At 38.8% G+C, this 19348-nt stretch overlaps 1 protein-coding gene across 6 annotated transcripts in view; it reads right to left on the reverse strand.

Annotated features, from left to right (window-relative positions):
* The window catches only part of UBE2W (ubiquitin conjugating enzyme E2 W), a 119490-nt gene that overhangs the window by 40615 nt on the left and 59527 nt on the right, over positions 1-19348 (reverse strand). For 5 of the 6 annotated variants that reach the window (XM_061439015.1, XM_061439013.1, XM_061439016.1 and 2 more), the window contains 2 exons: positions 14111-14213; positions 1607-1762 (listed from right to left, as the gene is read on the reverse strand). In XM_061439015.1, the coding sequence (XP_061294999.1) occupies positions 1607-1762; positions 14111-14213 (259 nt within the window). The remainder of the gene's footprint in view (positions 1-1606; positions 1763-14110; positions 14214-19348) is intronic. The other variant, XM_061439017.1, reaches the window with a different exon arrangement.

The raw sequence follows: 19348 nt of genomic DNA on the forward strand, positions 1-19348 counted from the left end.
ATGTAAGAACTATGCACAAACACCACTGGCATTAATCTTAACTTATTAAATCCTATAGTTACTGCCTCATCTTTCTATAGGCATTAAAATTAAGAGAAACCTTTGTAATTGTAAACTGCTCTGTGCCACACCTAAGTATGTGTTGGGGTTGGAGGCTGGGAGAGGAGAAAATATGGAAGCAATAAATGAATAAAACTTGTTTCCAAGCCCTTGGGGTTAACAAAAGCTCAAGTGTAGCCTAAAATGTAGCCAAGAAAAACCAACAACCAAGAGGAAACTCAAGTTAGGTGATACTAACATTAGATGATCGGAGAAGGCAATGGCACCCCACTCCAGTACTCTTGCCTGGAAAATCCCATGGATGGAGGAGCCTGGGTGGGCCGCTGTCTATGGAGTCGCACAGAGTCAGGCACGACTGAAGCAACTTAGCAGCAACATTAGATGAAATGTACCCTCTTTCATCTATTCTAAGATGTACATTTTTTTTCTTATTATTTTACCCATATGGGGATCGTCTTTCAACTAAGGGTATGTGATAGTTTAACTGCAAGAAGTTTCTTTCCTTCTCTTGTGGTACATAAAATTGCATATTAAAGGCTCTCACATTGGAATTAATAAATATATATGCAATTTAACCCATTATTTCCCATTCTTATTTGAACAAAATTTTTTCTTATAAACTGAACACCATGAAACCTCCTATGGAACTCACATTCTAAGAAACTCACTTTGCAAACAAGTGACCTAGAGTGTTTCAAAATCTAGATAAGCTACCATTTAAAAATGAAGTACTCTCTTCAATGTTCTCTAAATAGTTATTTGGTAATAGTGACAGTTCAAATGGAAAAAAAGCTCTGCTACAATAAATGAATAACCCTACAGCTCCCTGATCTCTAAGATAAATTCATTTCTCCTTTAAACAGAATACAAAACAAAACCCTCCCCTCACCCTCACTATGGAGAAGAGAAGCTTTAAAATGTAGAAATACAAGAATATTGAGACACTAACCATCAAGCAGGAATGACAAAGAGGGCTGGAAACAGAGGATTTAGATACTTTAAAAGGGTATTCTAAATTTAACTCACATGATTTTTCTTTCTGGTCTTTTCCCCCTTTCTCCATCAGACAGAATCTGTAGATTAGTAAAGGAGAATAAGAGGAAAAGTCCTGAAAATTCTATTAGTAATTTAGTCTGCTGCCTTCAGTCTAGTCTTTATGATAGGAGAGCTCCGGTTCCTGGAAAATTCCCTAAAGCAGGCTTATAGAGTAGAAACCAGCAGAGAGGCGAGGGGAGCCAGAAGGCTTGTTTCTGGGGCTTCCCACAGTGAAATCTAGAAACCATAATTTCTTATACACTTTTGCCCTGTGCATGCTTACAGAAATAAAACTTAGATTATTTAAGAACATCTGAAGGCATTTCCTATTTAAGAAATATAAAGTCTGATGTCTATTATTAAATTATTTTCCAATCTACTACTAAACATCCTCTATAACTTCACAGTAAAAAGCATTAAGTACTTTCTTCAAATAAATTTTATATTAAAATAGTTTCTCTAACTGAACTAGAAGAAAAGCTATTACCTGAATAGTTCTGAAAAGTCCTACCTTTTCTTTGCAGCTGGAAAGCATGCTAATAATGCTAAGACAAACTGACTGGACTGAGAGCGCTGGGGACCAGTCTTCTGTTAGAATGGATAAACAGATATGACCATTGCTATAAACATGAGGATGAACAGGAATATTTTCACCAGTAAACATGACCTAAGAAAGAACAAAAACCATTAATTTTATCTGTATTACCAAAAAATGAAATATTCTCCATATAAGTTAATATTTTAAAAACCAAATTGAAAACAAACAAAATCAATGCCAGGAACAAGATAAACAACTGCTTGTATTTTATTCTTATTAATTGAATAAGTAATGGTTTTACTAATATGAATAACCATGTAGTAGGAAAAAAACCTTCAGATTATCTAGTTTATATTTCAGCTATTTTTCACAAATTACTTTTAAATTTTCTAAATTACCAAGCATTTTTAGACTAGTGAAAGACAACTGTATGTACAAGAACGGTTTTTCAAATTCTACTCATTGTTCTCCACATACAGAAATCAAATACACTAAAATTCCAAATCCTAGTGTTGAATTTTAGGACAATATAAATTACATGTAATAGGAACACTCCTCCTACTGACGACAATGCTATTATCTAAGGTGCCATATACATAAAAGGAAATGACTGCTATATATTCTACCTCATCTAAACTCAAACTTCAGTATGATGAACAATTTCAAATTACTACTTATTAAGGAGTAAAGACCTATGTGCTTGGATGAAAAAGCAAAGGTTGAATGAGTCTCCCAATTATTTGCTCTTTTTCTCTGCTTTTTCTTTGACTCAATTCTTCTACCAGTTTTCTCCTTTATCCATCTTCCCTTAGCACTGTTTTGAAAGACAATAAATCTATTATTTCCTTCCTTAGCCCTAATACATTCAGAATATCAATAGTGCTGCTTCTGAAACATATCTGTCTGAGCATCTGAATAGGCAGGAGAGTAAATTCATATATTCCAAGGAATCTGTAAGCACAGGCCAAACTAGATCAAAGTAGAAGTCTCATATTTAACAAAGCTTGGATATGTTAGTTCATAATAAACCACTCTGATATAAAATTAACCATCAATCCTCTAAGTGAATTTTATACTGCAGTATGATGCACCATTTTTACTGTTGCAGCAATTCTTAGCAGTAACTCTTATTTCTTGATCTGCCCCCTCACCCCTTTTAAAAGTTTCTGGCTGTGCCTCGTGTCATTCAGGATCTTGGTTTCCTGACCAGAGATGGAACCCAGGCGCCCTGCAGTGCAAACATGGAGTCCTAACCACTGAACTGCCAGCAAAGTCCCCCATCTGGCTCTTAGGGGGAAAAAAAAAAATCATCTGGAGATCTGGCTAAAAATACAAATTCAAGAGCCCCACTTTGACAGATTCTGATTCACTAGGTATGATGGTATTTTTATAAAACTCAAGTGGTAAAGAACCTGCCTGCCAATGCAGAAACCATAAGAGACATGGGTTTGATCCCTGGGTTGGGAAGATCCGCTGGAGAAGAGAATGGCTACGCATCCCTGTATTGTTGCCTGCAGAATCCCATGGACACAGGAGCCTGGCAGGCTACAGTCCATGGGATCGCAAAGAGGTGGGACATGACTGAAGTGTCTTAGCACATCAAACATAAACTAGTAGTTCCCAAACCAGACTTAACAGTAAGTGTATCTCAGCCCCACAAATTGCCTCATACTTGAATACAGCAAAATCTTCATAAGGAAAAAACCCTACCTTAAGTGATAAAAAACTGATGAAATATACTGCTCTAGGTATATCCCCCCTTTTTTTCCTTTATAAAGCAGAAGAGAGCCAGTAAAAAAAAGTGTAGCCACAATAAGGTATGCTATATTTTAATACAGGATATATTACAGTAAACTACCATAAGTTACGTTTTGCTTTTAAATATCTACCTATAAATCTGATTTTAGTACAATTTTACAAACACTTACATTTAACAAAGCACGCTTTCATATGAGTAGGTGTCTTCTACTATTTTTTTTCTACTGCTAACATATGGGACCCATTTCTTCAGTTGAAGCTAATATAAGATTCCAACAACACAAGCAAGACTCTACACATGGACATCACCAGACGGTCAATACCAAAATCAGACTGATTATATTCTTTGCAGCCAAAGAAGGAGACGCTCTATACAGTCAGCAAAAACAAGACTGGGAGCTGACTGCGGCTCAGATCATGACCTCCTTATTGCCAAATTCAGACTTAAATTGAAGAAAGTAGAGAAAACCACTAGACCATTCAAGTATGACCTAAATCAAATCCCTTATGATTATACAGTGGAAGAATAGATTCAAGGGATTAGATCTGATAAACAGAGTGCCTGAAGAACTACGGATGAGGTTCATGACAATGTACAGGAGGCAGTGATCAAGACCATCCCCAAGAAAAAGAAATGCAAAAAGGCAAAATGGTTGTCTGAGGAGGGCTTACAAACAGCTAAGAAAAGAGAAGCGAAAGGCAAAGGAGAAAAGGAAAGATATACCATGTGAATGCAGAATTCCAAAGAATAGCAAGGAGAGATAAGAAAGCCTTCCTCAGTGATCAATGCAAAGAAATAGAGGAAAACAATAGAATGGGAAAGACTAGAGATCTCTTCAAGAAAATTAGAGATACCAAGGGAATATTTCATGCAAAGCTGAGCACAGTAAAGGACAGAAATGCTATGGACCTAATAGAAGCAGAAGATATTAAGAAGAGATGGCAAGAATACACATTAGAACTATTAAAAAAAAAAGATCTTCATGACCCAGATAACAATGGTGTGATCAGTCACCTAGAGCAAGACATCCTGGAATGCAAAGTCAAGTGGGCCTTAGGAAGCATCACTACAAACAAAGCTAGTTGGAGGTGATGGAACCCCAGTTAAGCTATTTCAAATCTTAAAAGATGATGCTGTGAAAGTGCTGCACTCAATATGCCAGCAAATCTGGAAAACTCAGCAGTGGCCACAGGACTGGAAAAGGTCAGTTTTCATTCCAATCTCAAGGAAAGGCAATGCCAAAGAGTGCTCAAACTACCACACAATTGCACTCATCTCACACGCTAGTAAAGTAATGCTCAAAATTTCCCAAGTCAGGCTTCAACGTATGTGAACTGTGAACTTCCAGATGTGTAGTCTGGATTTAGAAAAGGTAGAGGAACCAGAGATCAAATTGCCAACATTTGCTGGATCATGGAAAAAGCAACAGAGTTCCAGAAAAACATCTATTTCTGCTTTATTGACTATGCCAAAGTTTGACTGTGTGGATCTCAACAAACTGTGGAAAATTCTGAAAGACATGGGAATACCAGACCACCTGACCTGCCTCTTGAGAAACCTGTATGCAGGTCAAGAAGCAACAGTTAGAACTGGACATGGAACAACAGACTGGTTCCAAATTGGGAAAGGAGTACATCAAGGCTGTATATTGTCACACTGCTTATTTAACTTATATGCAGAGTATATCAAGCAAAATGCCAGGCTGGATGAAGCACAAGCTGGAATCAAGATTGCCAGAAAAATATAAATAACCTCAGATATGCAATGATACTACCCTCATGGCAGAAAGCGAAGAAGCATTAAAGAGCCTCTTGATGAAAGTCACAGAGGAGAGTGAAAAAGTTGGCTTAGAACTCAACATTCAGAAAACAAGAAAAGATCATCGCATCTGGTCCCATCACTTCATGGCAAACAGATGGGGAAACAATGTAAACAGTGACAGACTTCATTTTGGGGGCTCCAAAATCACTGCAGATGGTGAGGGCAGCCGTGAAATTAAAAGACGCTTGTTCCTTGGAAGGAAAGTTATGACCAACCTAGACAGCATATTAAAAAGCAGAGACATTACTTTGTCAACAAAGGTTCGTCTAGTCAAAGCTGTGGTTTTTCCAGTAGTCATGGATGGATGTGAGAGTTGGACTGTGAAGAAAGCTCAGCACTGAAGAATTGATGGTTTTGAACTGTGGTGTTGGAGAAGACTCTTGAGAGTCCCCTGGACTGCAAGGAGCTCCAACCAGTCCATCCTAAAGGAGATCAGTCCTGGGTGTTCATTGGAATGACTGATATTGAAGCTGAAACTCCAATATTTTGGCCACGTGATGCAAAGAACTGACTCATTTGAAAAGATCCTGATGCTGGGAAAGATCAAAGGCGTGAGGAGAAGGGGATGAAAGAGGATAAGATGGCTGGATCACTGATGTGATGGACATGAATTTGGGTAGGCTCTGGGGGTTGGTGATGGACAGGGAGGCCTGGCGTGCTGCAGTCCATGGGGTCGCATGCAGTCAGACACAACTGAGTGACTGAACTGAACTGAATATAAGACAGGAAGAGGAATTTTTTCTCAAAGGAATGACTTTATACACTGCATTTTTTTTGTCCTTTAAATTCTGGACATTCACCCTCCATTTCCATGAAGTTGCTGCTGCTAAGTCGCTTCAGTCATGTCCAACTCTGTGCGACCCCACACATGGCAGCCTACCAGGCTCCTCTGTCCTTGGGATTCTCCAGGCAAGAATACTGGAGTGGGTTGCCATTTCCTCCTCCAATGCATGAAAGGGAAAAGTCAAAGTGAAGTCGCTCAGTCGTGTCCAACTCCTAGCGACCCCATGGACTGCAGCCTACCAGGCTCCTCTGTCCATGGGAGTTTCCAGGCAAGAGTACTGGAGTGGGTTGCCATTGCCTTCTCCAATTTCCATGAAGAGAGCTAAAGTAAACCTGATAATTAAAAGGAAAAGTCTTAAAACAAGAGATTGTCCTGCCCAATTGCAGAAGACCCCCTGAGAGACTTGGGTACAGCTGTGTTTGAAGGACCATTTAACTCAATTATATCTATCAGTAACAATGTGCTCAGTGTCTCAGTCATGTCTGACTCTTTATAACCCTATGGACAGTACCCCACAAGGCTCCTCTGTCCATTCGATTGTCCTGGCAAAATACTGGAGTGGCTTGCCATTTTCTCCTCCAGGGGATCTTCCTGGCCCAGAGATCAAAGCCAAGTCTCCTGAGCAGAATGAAATAAATTAGACCTCAATAAAGATAATGCTATGAAACTGCTGCACTCAATATGCCAACAAATTTGGAAAACTCAGCAGTGGCCACAGGACTGGAAAAGGTCAGGTTGCATTCCAATCTCAAGGAAAGGCAATGCCAAAGATTGCTCAAACTACCACACAATTGCACTCATCTCACGCTAGTAAAGTGATGCTTAAAATTCTCCAAGCCAGGCTTCAGCAATACGTGAACCGTGAACTTCCTGATGTTCAAGCTGGTTTTAGAAAAGGCAGAGAAAACAGAGATCAAATTGCCAACATCCGCTGGATCATGGAAAAAGCAACAGAGTTCCAGAAAAACATCTATTTCTGCTTTATTGACTATGCCAAAGCCTCTGACTGCGTGGATCACAATAAACTGTGGAAAATTCTGAAAGACATAGGAATACCAGACCACCTGACTTGCCTCTTGAGAAATCTGTATGCAGATCAGGAAGCAACAGTTAGAATTGGACACGGAACAACAGACTGGTTCCAAATAGGAAAAGGAGTACGTCAAGGCTGTATATTGTCACCCTGCTTATTTAACTTCTATGCAGAGTACATCATGAGAAACGCTGGGCTGGAGGAAGCACAAGCAGGAATCAAGACTGCCAGGAGAAATATCAATAACCTCAGATATGCAGATGACACCACCCTTATGGCAGAAAGTGAAGAGGAACTAAAGAGCCTCTTGATGAAAGTCACAGAGAAGAGTGAAAAAGTTGGCTTAAAACTCAACATTCAGAAAACTAAGATCATCGCATCTGGTCCCATCACTTTATGGCAGACAGCTGGGGAAACAGTGAAAACAGTGGCTGACTTTATTTTTTGGGGCTCCAAAATCACCACAGATGGTGACTGCAGCCATAAAATAAAACGATGCTTACTCCTTGGAAGGAAAGTTATGACCAACCTAGACAGCATATTAAAAAGCAGAGACATTACTTTGCCAAAAAAGGTCCATCTAGTCAAGGCTATGGTTATTCCAGTGGTCATGTATGGATATGAGAATTGGACTCTAAACAAAGCTTTGCGGCAAAGAATTGATGGTTTTGAACTGTGGTGTTGGAGAAGACTCTTGAGAGTCCCTTGGACTGCAAGGAGATCCAACCAGTCTATCCTAAAGGAGATCAGTCCTGCGTGTTCATTGGAAGGACTGATGTCGAAGCTGAAAGTCCAGTACTTTGGCCACCTGATGCAAAGAGCTGACTCATTTGAAAAGACCCTGGTGCTGGGAAAGATTGAGGGCAGGAGGAGAAGGGGACGACAGAGGATGAGATGGTTGGATGGCATCACTGACTCAATGGACATGGGTTTAGGTGAACTCTGGGAGTTGGTGATGGACAGGGAGGCCCGGTGTGCTGCAGTTCATGGGGTCGCAAAGAGTCGGACATGACTGAGTGACTGAACTGAACTGAATGCTTAAAAAAAAAAAGAAAACGAAAAACATGGGATTTTAAACCTGCTGCATCGAAGATCAGACGAGATCAGGGTGGTATGGCCGGAGACTAAACATGCTGCATTCAGGACAAATGCAGCCAGTCTAAAACTTCCAACAACCCGAAACACGCGAAGTGACGTGTTGCACACGGCACACACGGTACAGGTAACCCCTAGGAGTTTGTCTAAAGAGAGAAAGGCTGAGTTTCCACGCCAGAGGAGAATTCCTGAGATACAAGAAAAAACATTTTCAACAGTTTATTCACGTAGAAGTCTGGTAAGCTGTCTGAACAGACAGTTTTGATGTAAACTTTGCTGTTCTGGTTCTTTGCACAGGACACAAGCGTAATCACAGGTGAAATTTTTCAAGGCCACACTCTTAACTGTCCTTGTTTATTTAATATGCAGTACAAGCCTGAGGAGGAAATGGACATTTCAAGCTTTTTTAATGCAGCTAAATAGGTTCTGAAAACTTAAGAGTCTTTAAACTTTTCAGAGTTGAAAACCTATTTTTGGGGGGCCAAGGGAGTTGCAAATAGCTGATAAACTATCTAACACAGATGTGACAAGAAAATTGAATACAATGAATTTGAAACCAAAGGGAATAAAGGGTTTTGCTAATTTGTTTTTTTAAACAATTTTTTCAGATTCAAAGTAGTCATTCAGATTAAACAACTGCACATATTCCCCATTACGTAAATCAAACTGAATAAAATGGAATTACAGACTTTCAAGAACAAGCTGTTTAATGGAAAAAAATTTAGAAAAGGATCTTAGATCTAATGTATGTGAACCACATCTGAAATTCTGAGTCTGCATAAGAAGCAGCTCTCAAGTGTCTCTAAATTTCCAAATACCCAACTATCTGTGTGGCTCAAATTCAAAAGCAGATGAGAGCTGAGAAAGAACTATGCTTTTGGAGGTAAGAACACATTTCCCACATACAACCTAAAATTTTAAGCAAATCAACCTCTGGGTAACCTTTGGGTACTAAATGTATTATTTGTTCATAAAACTAATAAGATCTAAACTGAATGCTACCGAAAGTGATAATATAAAGGGTGGATATTAGCTAACTGTTTCTAATATGAAATTCATGTTACTTGTTATACCTGAGGACTTTAAACATCAAGCTCAATACTCACTGACCTCACAGTACTAAGATCTTACTCAACACAGGCATACTAATGTGTTCAGACTAATGCTCCACAAGTGATTAGAAAGTCAGACACTGAATATGGTATGTCAAGATAGGTCAAAATACAATATACATAGAATGAGCAATACAAAACAGGCTATAATTATAAAAGCCAATCTACAACATGGACACCAAGGTTTCTATAGGGACAATAAGAGGGAATGTGTTCTCTGATTAAAATTGCAAGTAGATGAGAATAAAGGGCAACTATAAAAACTGAACATACAAGTAGACAGTTTCATAAACTAAAATAATCTAATTATGAATAATATATATGACATAGATAGTCTAGCATATATGATAAATATTTGACAAAAGTGGTTGGGGACAAGAATTTTAAAATAGTTTTCAATTCAATTCTCCCCTTTTTAGTCATCTCATATGGATCAGTGGAATGAATATTAATAGTTTTCACAAAGCAGTGTGAGAATCAGACCACAAAAAGATGAAGACACTATTTGCTACAATGTTTCTAAAGCTTTACAATCAAGGCAAGTATATTTTTTAGCACCTTTAAAATAGGTCCAAAATATGGCCACTTTCACAACCTCCATGGTTACCCTTCTGGTCCAAATCACCATCACCTCTCACCTGGGTCAATGTCATCGCTTATCTGGCCTCCCTAAAACCGTGTGCTTCCACATCTCATCAAATAAAATTTTCAGTGAATGGGGAATTTCACAACCACTTGTCCAGAGCAATGGACCTCAGGAAAGTTTTGCTATCAGAAAAATCTTCAAATCTATATGTACATTAAGCTCTGAGTACTGGACCCTTTATAATTATTTTATAACCATATAGATAATATGATTAAAATAACTTTAAAATCATTTAAAAGTATTACTGGACTTCCAGTGCTCTGTCATTTTCTCAATCATGGGTAACAGAACATATAACTTCTATGACATGGGAGGGACCATAAAATTAACTGATGTTAAAAGGGGATCTTCGTATTTCAAAGGACTGGAACAACTGCCCTAGGGTTTCCACATCATTCTACATGTAGTCTTTAATTTTCCGAAATAACATTACTTAATGAATTTTTTGTTGCTGATTAGTTGCTAAGTCGTGTCCAACTGCTTTGCCACCCCATGGACTGTAGCCCACTAGGCTCTTCTGTCCATGAGATTTCCCAGGCAAGAATATTGGAGTAGGTTGCCATTTCCTTTCCCAAGGAACCTTCCCAACCCAGGGATTGAACCTGCATCTCCTACATTTAGCAGGTAGATTCTTTACCACTGAGCCAATTAATGAATAAGCAGATATTTTCCATGTTGGTATTCACATCTAATCAGCAGAATGGAAGAAAAGTAAATTGGGTTTGATTCTTGATTGTTCTAATAACTAGCTTTTAAACCATAAACAAGACAATTCACTTCTACAGGCTTCAATTCCCTCACATTAAAGGAGGATGAATCTATTTCCTCTATTTCATTGAGCTGTTTCAAGATAAAATCAGAATGAAAGTTACATTAATAAAGTATGATGCAAATACTACAATACAATAGAAGGCATGGAGGTTAATGTGTGGCTGAAATGCTTCAGTTCAGACTTGACCATAAAGAGACTGGACTGTTAAGCTTGACTCCACAGGAAGTAAGAACCATCACAGGAGTTACTGAGAAGGGTGAGGATGGTGGTGGTGGATGTATGTGGGAAAACCAATGAGGTAATGGCACCTTTAAAGAAACCCAACAGCAATGTGAGAGGATCTCTAGGAGTGGGAAGAATTAAAGGCTACTCTGTAATAGTCCAAATGAAAACTATAAACTTGGACCACACAGCACTGATGATAACTTAAGAAAAGTGATCAGACTGCCTTACGTCTGTGAAAGGATCTGAAAAACCACACTTAAGAATGAGGGAAAGGAAAGAAATTTAACACAAGAAGATGGGTGAACAGAAACCAAAGAGAGAATTCTCTTATTTTGTTATTAGGAAAAAAACTGAGTTTATTAGCTGTGTTAAATTTGGGATGTCAGGAGGTGTTCAAGTAGAGCTGCCCAACAAGGGCATGAAATTAAACCTCAAAAGGAAGAGAGTGTAAACAGAGCTGGAAATCTGGGACTTAGTGGCTTAAGATGGTTAAAGACATTAAAGTGTGAGAAGAATAAAGAAGCTGCTGCTAAGTTGCGTCAGTCGTGTCCGACTCTGTGCGACCCCATAGACGGCAGCCCACCAGGCTCCCCCGTCCCTGGGATTCTCCAGGCAAGAACACTGGAGTGGGTTGCCATTTCCTTCTCCAATGCATGAAAGTGAAAAGTGAAAGTGAAGTCGCTCAGTCGTGTCCGACTCCTAGCGACCCCATGGACTGCAGCCTACCAGGCTCCTCCGTCCATAGGATTTTCCAGGCAAGAGTACTGGAGTGGGGTGCCATTGCCTTCTCCGATAAAGAAGCTAGAGGACACCAAAATCAGACCAGTAAGCAGGAGTGAAATCAGGGAAGAGGATAACGAATACAATCTGATAGGATTTATGACGAAGGCTCTCACAAAAATATTAAAGATGAAATTCAAATGATGCTTAAGTTTGACATTTGATTTAGAATGAAGAACACAGTTTTAGAGAATACCTTAGACCTAGTTTCATGGTTAGAGAATTTTTTTTTTTTTTTTAAGATTTGTGAGTTTCCACAGTTAACCTTCTCCAGTATTCCCTAAGGCAAAGTTTCTGATTCCATGATTTGTATTCTTCCTTCACAGGCCTTCAAGGGATTTAGCTGAAGTGAGGTAGAGGAACAGGTTGAGAACAAGTGGATACCTCACTGCCTTCAAGCAAAAACAGTTAAGATGATGCTGATAAGCCAAAGGCAACAACAGAAAGTGAAGATTATTTTCTGAAGAGAAGGAATACATTTGGTTTCTGATTACAGTTGATGTGTGGTTATTACAGAAACCCAGAGATCACGACAAGACACATTTCTTCACTTTTTTTAGAAAAACATAAAAATGAGCCCCCAACATCTTACTTTTCTGCTCACATAGAAACTTCAGAACTCAAGGAATCAGTTTCCATTTAATACTATGCCTTGAAACAATTATCTTTTTAACTACAGCACAATACAAAAGTTGACTTCCATCTATACTCCCACATGGCTAAAAGAAGATTAAGCTATTTGTGTCACTACTTAAAGTAGTGACATTTTCTTTTCTTGGGCTCCAAAATCACTGTGGACGGTGATAGCAGCCACAAAATTAAAAGACGCTTGCTCCTTGGAAGAAAAGTTTAGTGTGTTAAAAAGCAGAGACATCACTTTGCCGTCAAAAGTCCATTTAGTCAAAGCTACGGTCTTTCCAGTAGTCATGTACAGATATGAGAGTTGGATCATAAAGAAGGCTGAGCGCCGAAGAACTGATGCTTTCAAACTGTGGTGCCAGAGAAGACTCTTCAGAGTCCTTGGACACAAGGACATCAAATCAGTCAATCCTCAAGGAAATCAACCCTGAATATTCATTGGAAGGACTGATGGTGAAGTTGAAACTCCAGTACTTTGGCCACATTGGAAAAGACCCTGATGCTGCGAAAGATTGAGGGCAGGAGGAGAAGGGGGTGAGGAGAGAGAAGATAGTTTGATGGCATCATTGACTCAATGGAGATGAGCTTGAGCAAACTCTGGGAGATAGGGAAGGACAGGGAAGCCCGGCATGCTGCAGTTCATGGGGTTGCAAAAAGTAGGACAAGACCTAGCAAGTGAACAACAACTTAAAAGTAGCAATAAAATATGAATTTCCTCAAAAATAGCATATTTTAGCACTTAACACGGAGAAGGCAATGGCACCCCACTCCAGTACTCTAGCCTGGAAAATCCCATGGACGGAGGAGCCTGGTAGGCTGCAGTCCATGGGGTCACTAAGAGTCGGACACGACTTCACTTTCACTTTTCACTTTCATGCACTGGAGAAGGAAATGGCAACCCACTCCAGTGTTCTTGCCTGGAGAATCCCAGGGATGGAGGAGCCTGGTGGGCTGCCATCTATGGGGTTGCACAGTCGGACACGACTGAAGCGACTTAGCAGCAGCAGCAGCACCTAACACACTGAATTTCAGGTAATTTGGGAAATTTCATGATCTACAACACCTGATCACCTAGCAGTGCTACACAGAATTAGTCACTGTCTTATCATTTAGCTACAAGTAACTCATTATCCATCTTACCAACCCAGAAAGCTGGAATTCATCCTAAATTCTCCTTTTCTCTAACCTCCAAGGATTAATCATTTACCACAGTTAAACAGCTCTCAAAAATTTTTATCTACCACCACTACCCTTTGTCCAAGTTTTCAGACATTAACTAAACTGACAGTGCTTCACACTAAAATGATCAAATTTGGGGCTGATGTCTAGATATTTAATATCTTAATATTTTGCCCTTGCAGTATTGAAAGGCTACAAGAGACAGCACGGCAATGAGAAATCAAAGAAGTGCTCCTTTCAAAACAGCACTTGCCTCTTAATGATGTCATTCTATCAATATCATCATCTTATCTAGAAAGACATGGCTCCAGCTACTCCAAAATGCGAAGTTCTCGCAAAACCTGTGGGCCTAGGGGTTAGATTTATGCCCTTTGGTCTACTTAACATGAATGGATCAGAAATAGTCTTAAGTTTTTAGAAGTACAAAAGCAGCAAAGCCTAATCTCAATACAGTAAATCTCAATACAGTAAATTGTCCATATGACCTCGACTATATTACAAATAAGATAAAGAAACAAATCTACTTAATATAATTGTAATGATTATAAGTTTTTACTTAGTCAAAAATCACAAATTTGGCATTTGTCTATAATCTAAAAATACAATAAAAATTAAAAAAGCAAAACAGTTACCTGAGGAGAGTCAAAAGGATATCGACTACTAAACTTAAATAGAAGTTGAAATTTTTCCCCTTCATATAAGGTACCTGGTGCACCTTCCATGTCTACAATCCACCTAGAATAGAAAAAAAAAATTTAACTTCAGTTATAAAGGACTGGGGTGAGGAGGAAAAAGAACACCAGATACGCATCTATGCCAGGCAATGGGACAGGAGTCACCCATGTGTAACAACACACTTCATCCTCCCAACAGGAGTAGGTAGTAACTAACACTCCTGGCCCTATTCCCTTCTCTGACACTCCTGGGTTAAAAAACTAGACCAAGGTCAGACAGCTAAAAAGGACAGAGCCAAGTTTTAACTCAGGTCCGGAAAAAAATAAAATAAAACTCAACTTCGGTGTACTGACACCAAAGTCTACACTCTTCTTACTCAATTTATGGTACCTTATTTTTTCAGACCATCTCTACAATTATGGAAAAGATTTTATAGATAAAGTCAAGCTAATCAACTGCTTTCCTGATATCAATTATTTTAGAAGCTATTAGTTTGAGAGAAGTTGATGTCAGCAATGACTACAGCAGCTGTCAGATCAATTTTCTCATGAGTATTCCAGAGACAGCTAACCAGGAAAAAGGAAGCTAAGCTGCCATCAGTCCACTTACTCTGATGGCTACTCAAGGCTCTAAAAGGCCTTTCCTTTGTCTCTCATTATGTTTCAACCGTTTAATAAAACCCAGAATAAATTTAGAAAGATGGTAATGATAACCCTGTATGCAAGACAGCAAAAGAGACACAGATGTATAAAACAGTCTTTTGGACTCTGTGGGAGAAGGAGAGGGTGGGATGATTTGGGAGAATGGCACTGAAACATGTATAATATAAGAAACGAATCGCCAGTCCAGGTTCGATGCAGGATACAGGGTGCTTGGGGCTGGTGCACTGGAACAACCCAGAGGGATGGTACAGGGAGGGAGGTGGGAGCACGTGTACACCCGTGGCGGTTCCATGTTGATGTATGGCAAAACCAATACAATATTGTAAAGTAATTAGCCTCCAATTAAAATAAATAAATTAAAAAAAACCCCAGAATAGATTTCTATGGCATCTATATAAGCTTACTTTTCATATATAATAATCATGAATATAAATCTGTTTATAATAATATACTGCACACTATCTCCAATTATTTTAAAAAAAGAGGAACACAGTTTATTACAACATACATGACAGGGCAGATTTTAGAAGTAAAAATCTGAGTTTCTAATTACAACCATGCCACTTATAATTACTGTATACCTGGTCAATTCCTTAAATCCTATACTTTTCAGGTATAAAAATTTATTATATTAAATACAGGGAAGCAAAAAGAAGGTTGAGGATACACTGCTGGGCTACTATTGAGCACCTCACATATTATGGACTTCAGTTCAGTTGCTCAGTCGTGTCCGACTCTTTGCGACCCCATGAATCACAGCACGTCAGGCCTCCCTGTCCATCACCAACTCCAGGAGTTCACTCAAACTCAGGAATATATAAAATAGTAAGTGTGGCTACTCTCTGAAAGTAACCAGGTTGGAACACATAGAGATCCTTAAAAGCATGACTATTCATTCTCAGAAGGCATGCTGAATACTTTACATGATATGTAAAGATAGAAAAGATATGACCACAGACTCAAGAGGCAGTATTTTACAGCAAAATTAGACAGTCCCTTAGTTAGCTGTGTGGCCCTCAGTACGCTCTTCTGTTTTAAGTACTTAAATTCTAAAATAGTTATTATAAAAAAATTGTTAAAGTTAATAAAAAAGTCACCTTAAAGTTTTGTTAGAAAGATAAATGATATTGCATATGCAAAAAATTTAGTATATTCCTAACACCAGAACCAGTACATAGTAAATAAAATGCAATGCAAAAACTGCATTAAAAAGACAAAAACAAAAAACCTACTATCTTTAATAAAAACCAGGTCATTCCTCCTAATCAAACTTACAAGCTTTTGCACAGCAAAGGAAACCATTAACAAAATAAGACAACCTATGGGCTGGGAGAAAATATTTGCAAACAATGAGACTGCCAGGGGCTTAACTGCACCACGTCCGTGCCCCCCGCCCCCAGCAAAAAAGCAATGAGACTGACGGGGGTTTAACTTCCTTCCGCAAAAAAAGCAATCAAAAGATACGCAAAGACCTAAATAAACACTTCTTCAAGGAAGACACACAGATGAAAAGGAACATGAAAAGATGCTCCAAATTGCCAATTATTAGAAAAAAGGAAATCAAAATTATAATAAGATGTCACCTCATACAAGCCAGAAGGGCCATCATCAAAAAGTTTACAAATAAGAAATGTTGGGTGTGGAGAAAAGGGAATTCTCTTAAACTATTTCTGGGAATGTAAATCGGTACAGCCACTAAGGAAATAGTATGAAGTTTAGTTTCCTTAAAAAACTAAAAAAAGAACTACCAGATTCAGCAATCTCGCTCCTGGGCAAGTAGCTAGAAAAGATTAAAACTCTAACTCAAAAAAGATAAATGCATCCCAATGTTCATAGCAGCACTATTCACAACATCCAAAACATGGAAGTAACCTCGAAGCCTATCGACAGACCAATGAATAAAGATGATGTGGTATATCATCTATACATACCTCCTACACTGTTGGTGGGAATGTAATTTGGTAAAGCCACTTTGGAAAAAAGCATGGAGGTTCTGCACAAACTAAAAACAGGATTACTATAGGATCCAGCAATCCCACTCTGGGGAATATACCTGGACAAAACCATTATTCAAAAAGATACATGAACCACTATGTTCACAGCAGCACTGCTCACAACAGCCAAAACACAGAAACAACCTGGATGTCCATCGGCAGCTGAATGGATAAAGATGTGGTCCACGCATGCAACGGAATCCTATTCAGGCATAAATAAAAACAAGATGGTGCCATCTGCAGCAACATGGATACAACCAGAGATTATCATGGGCTTCCCTGGTGGCTCAGATGGTAAAGAACCAGGCCCCAGTGCAGGAGACCCAGGTTCGATACCTGGGTTGGGACAATCCCCTGGAGAAGGGAATGGCAACCCACTCCAGTATTCTTGCCTGGAGAACTCCATGGACAGAGGAGCCTGAGAGACCACAGTTCATGGAATCGCAAAGAGTCAGATGAGTGACTGAGTGACTAACACTTTCACTTTCATACTAAGTGAAGTAAGTCAGAAAGACAGATACCACATGGTATCACTTATATGTGGAATCTAAAATACGGCACAAGTGAACTTATCTATGAAACAGAAACAGACTCATAGATAAAGAGCACAGACATGGTGGGGGAGGGAGAGAGGGACTGGGAATCTGGGGTTGGCAGATGCAAACTGTTACATTCAGAATGGATAAGCAACAGGGTCCTAAAGTACAGTACAGGGAACTATACTCAATATCTGTGATAAATCAGAATGGAAAATAATACTAAAAAATGATATATATATGTGTGTAACTGATTCATTGTGCTGTACGGCAGAGATTGGCACAATATTATAAATCAACTATACTTCAATCAAAAAAAAATCAAAAAATAAAGATGTGGTACATGTATACAATGGAATATTATTCAGCCACAAAAAGGAATGAAATATTGCCATTTGTAGCAATATGGATGGACCTAAAGACCTAAAGATTATCATACTAAGTGAAGTCAGACAGAAAAAGACAAATAAATGAAGGGAAAATTAGCTTTGCTGGATATATTAAGATAGGATATATACCAATACAGCCTCTCTCAAGAGTTTTCAAAGGCAATTATGACTATATAAAATTTTTGCCTTACATGATGACTATGGACTCTTAACTCAAGGGGTGCCATTTCATTGAGAGACCACAACAGATCTAAGTCGATCTTTTAGTATCTCTGTTCCTTCCTTAGGAGAGCATAGAGGTCAAAGGATAGCATATTAGGTCAGAGAACATGATTCTAATATTTTTAAGGTCTTAATACATGCTACCAAACTGTCTTCCATAAAGCATAATGGGCTTACTTCATCTTCCTTACCCATATCCCCCACTTCATATGATCCCACTTCAACAATTTTTTTTTTCTTTTTGGCCACATTGCGCAGCCTATGGGATCTTAAGTTCCCAGTCCAGGGACTGAAACTGGGCCCTAGCAGTTGAGAGTTGTAAAGTCTTAACCACCAGACAGCCAAGGAATTCCCTCCATAGTTTTTTCAAACTAGGTTAGAAGTTATATCAAAACATTGCTCTTTCGCCTATCTCTGATTCCTCTAATATCTATCTTTTGTTTCAGCTTCTGCCCTGCCCTGATTAAAGAAACTAAAGAACTCAACAGAAAAAGTATATTATTTTAAAATTAGTGTTTATTTCCTGTTAATTACATGCATCTCTTTTAACTAGATTAATATTTGGTTTGCAATTCACTTCATTCAAAAGATCCTTTCTTAATAATACTGTTCTTAAAGCTTAACTCCTGTCTTAATCACTGACTCCAAATGTCATGGTCAAAGGTAACCAAAAATTGTTTCTTCTGAAAATAAGTATGTCCCTGTTGTGTGAGTTTTGGTTATTCCTGCTCTCTGGTCTCTGTATCACTAAATATTTGAATTGTTCAATTTGTTCTACAAGTTGGTTTACAGGAAATTTTTATCTTGTTGGCTTATACCCCTTTTCATTTTAGGGTTTCTTCCTTTCTTTTTTAAGGACAGAGTCAATTACTTAAAAATCTCCCATTTTACTACATTTACCTTTTTCCAATGGAACTGTTAAATCAAAGGAGTGGTAAGGACAGACCAAATAGTCAGTTGTGAAATCTTAGGATGATACTTTCAAAAACATTTCAAACTAATTCAAATGCTCATTTTCAAGAGGGGGAATGCTCTCTTTTTAAAATGCTCATTGTAAAGGAACCTGTATCTCTCTACTATTCTTGGCACATATCTGGGAAGAAACTTCTGCTCCACTCCCAAGGAAGGAGCTGAATCAGAGGATACTTCTGTGTCCTTCTCCTACCCTTCACATTTCATCCTCATGCAAGTCTCTAATTTATCAAATGAGAATGCTGAGGGTGTGACATTCTCTTAGCTAACGCTGCTATAAAGAAAGCAACCATGCTGTATGTTCAGGGGACAAGGACAGAGGTGCGCCTCTTGACAGTTTATTCACTTCAGTTCAATCGCTCAGTTGTGTCCAACTCCTCATGACCCCATGAACCATAGCACACCAGGCCTCCCTGTCCA

The sequence above is a fragment of the Bos javanicus genome, chromosome 14 (assembly GCF_032452875.1).
Source record: "Bos javanicus breed banteng chromosome 14, ARS-OSU_banteng_1.0, whole genome shotgun sequence".
In the NCBI taxonomy this organism is placed as follows: domain Eukaryota; kingdom Metazoa; phylum Chordata; class Mammalia; order Artiodactyla; family Bovidae; genus Bos; species Bos javanicus.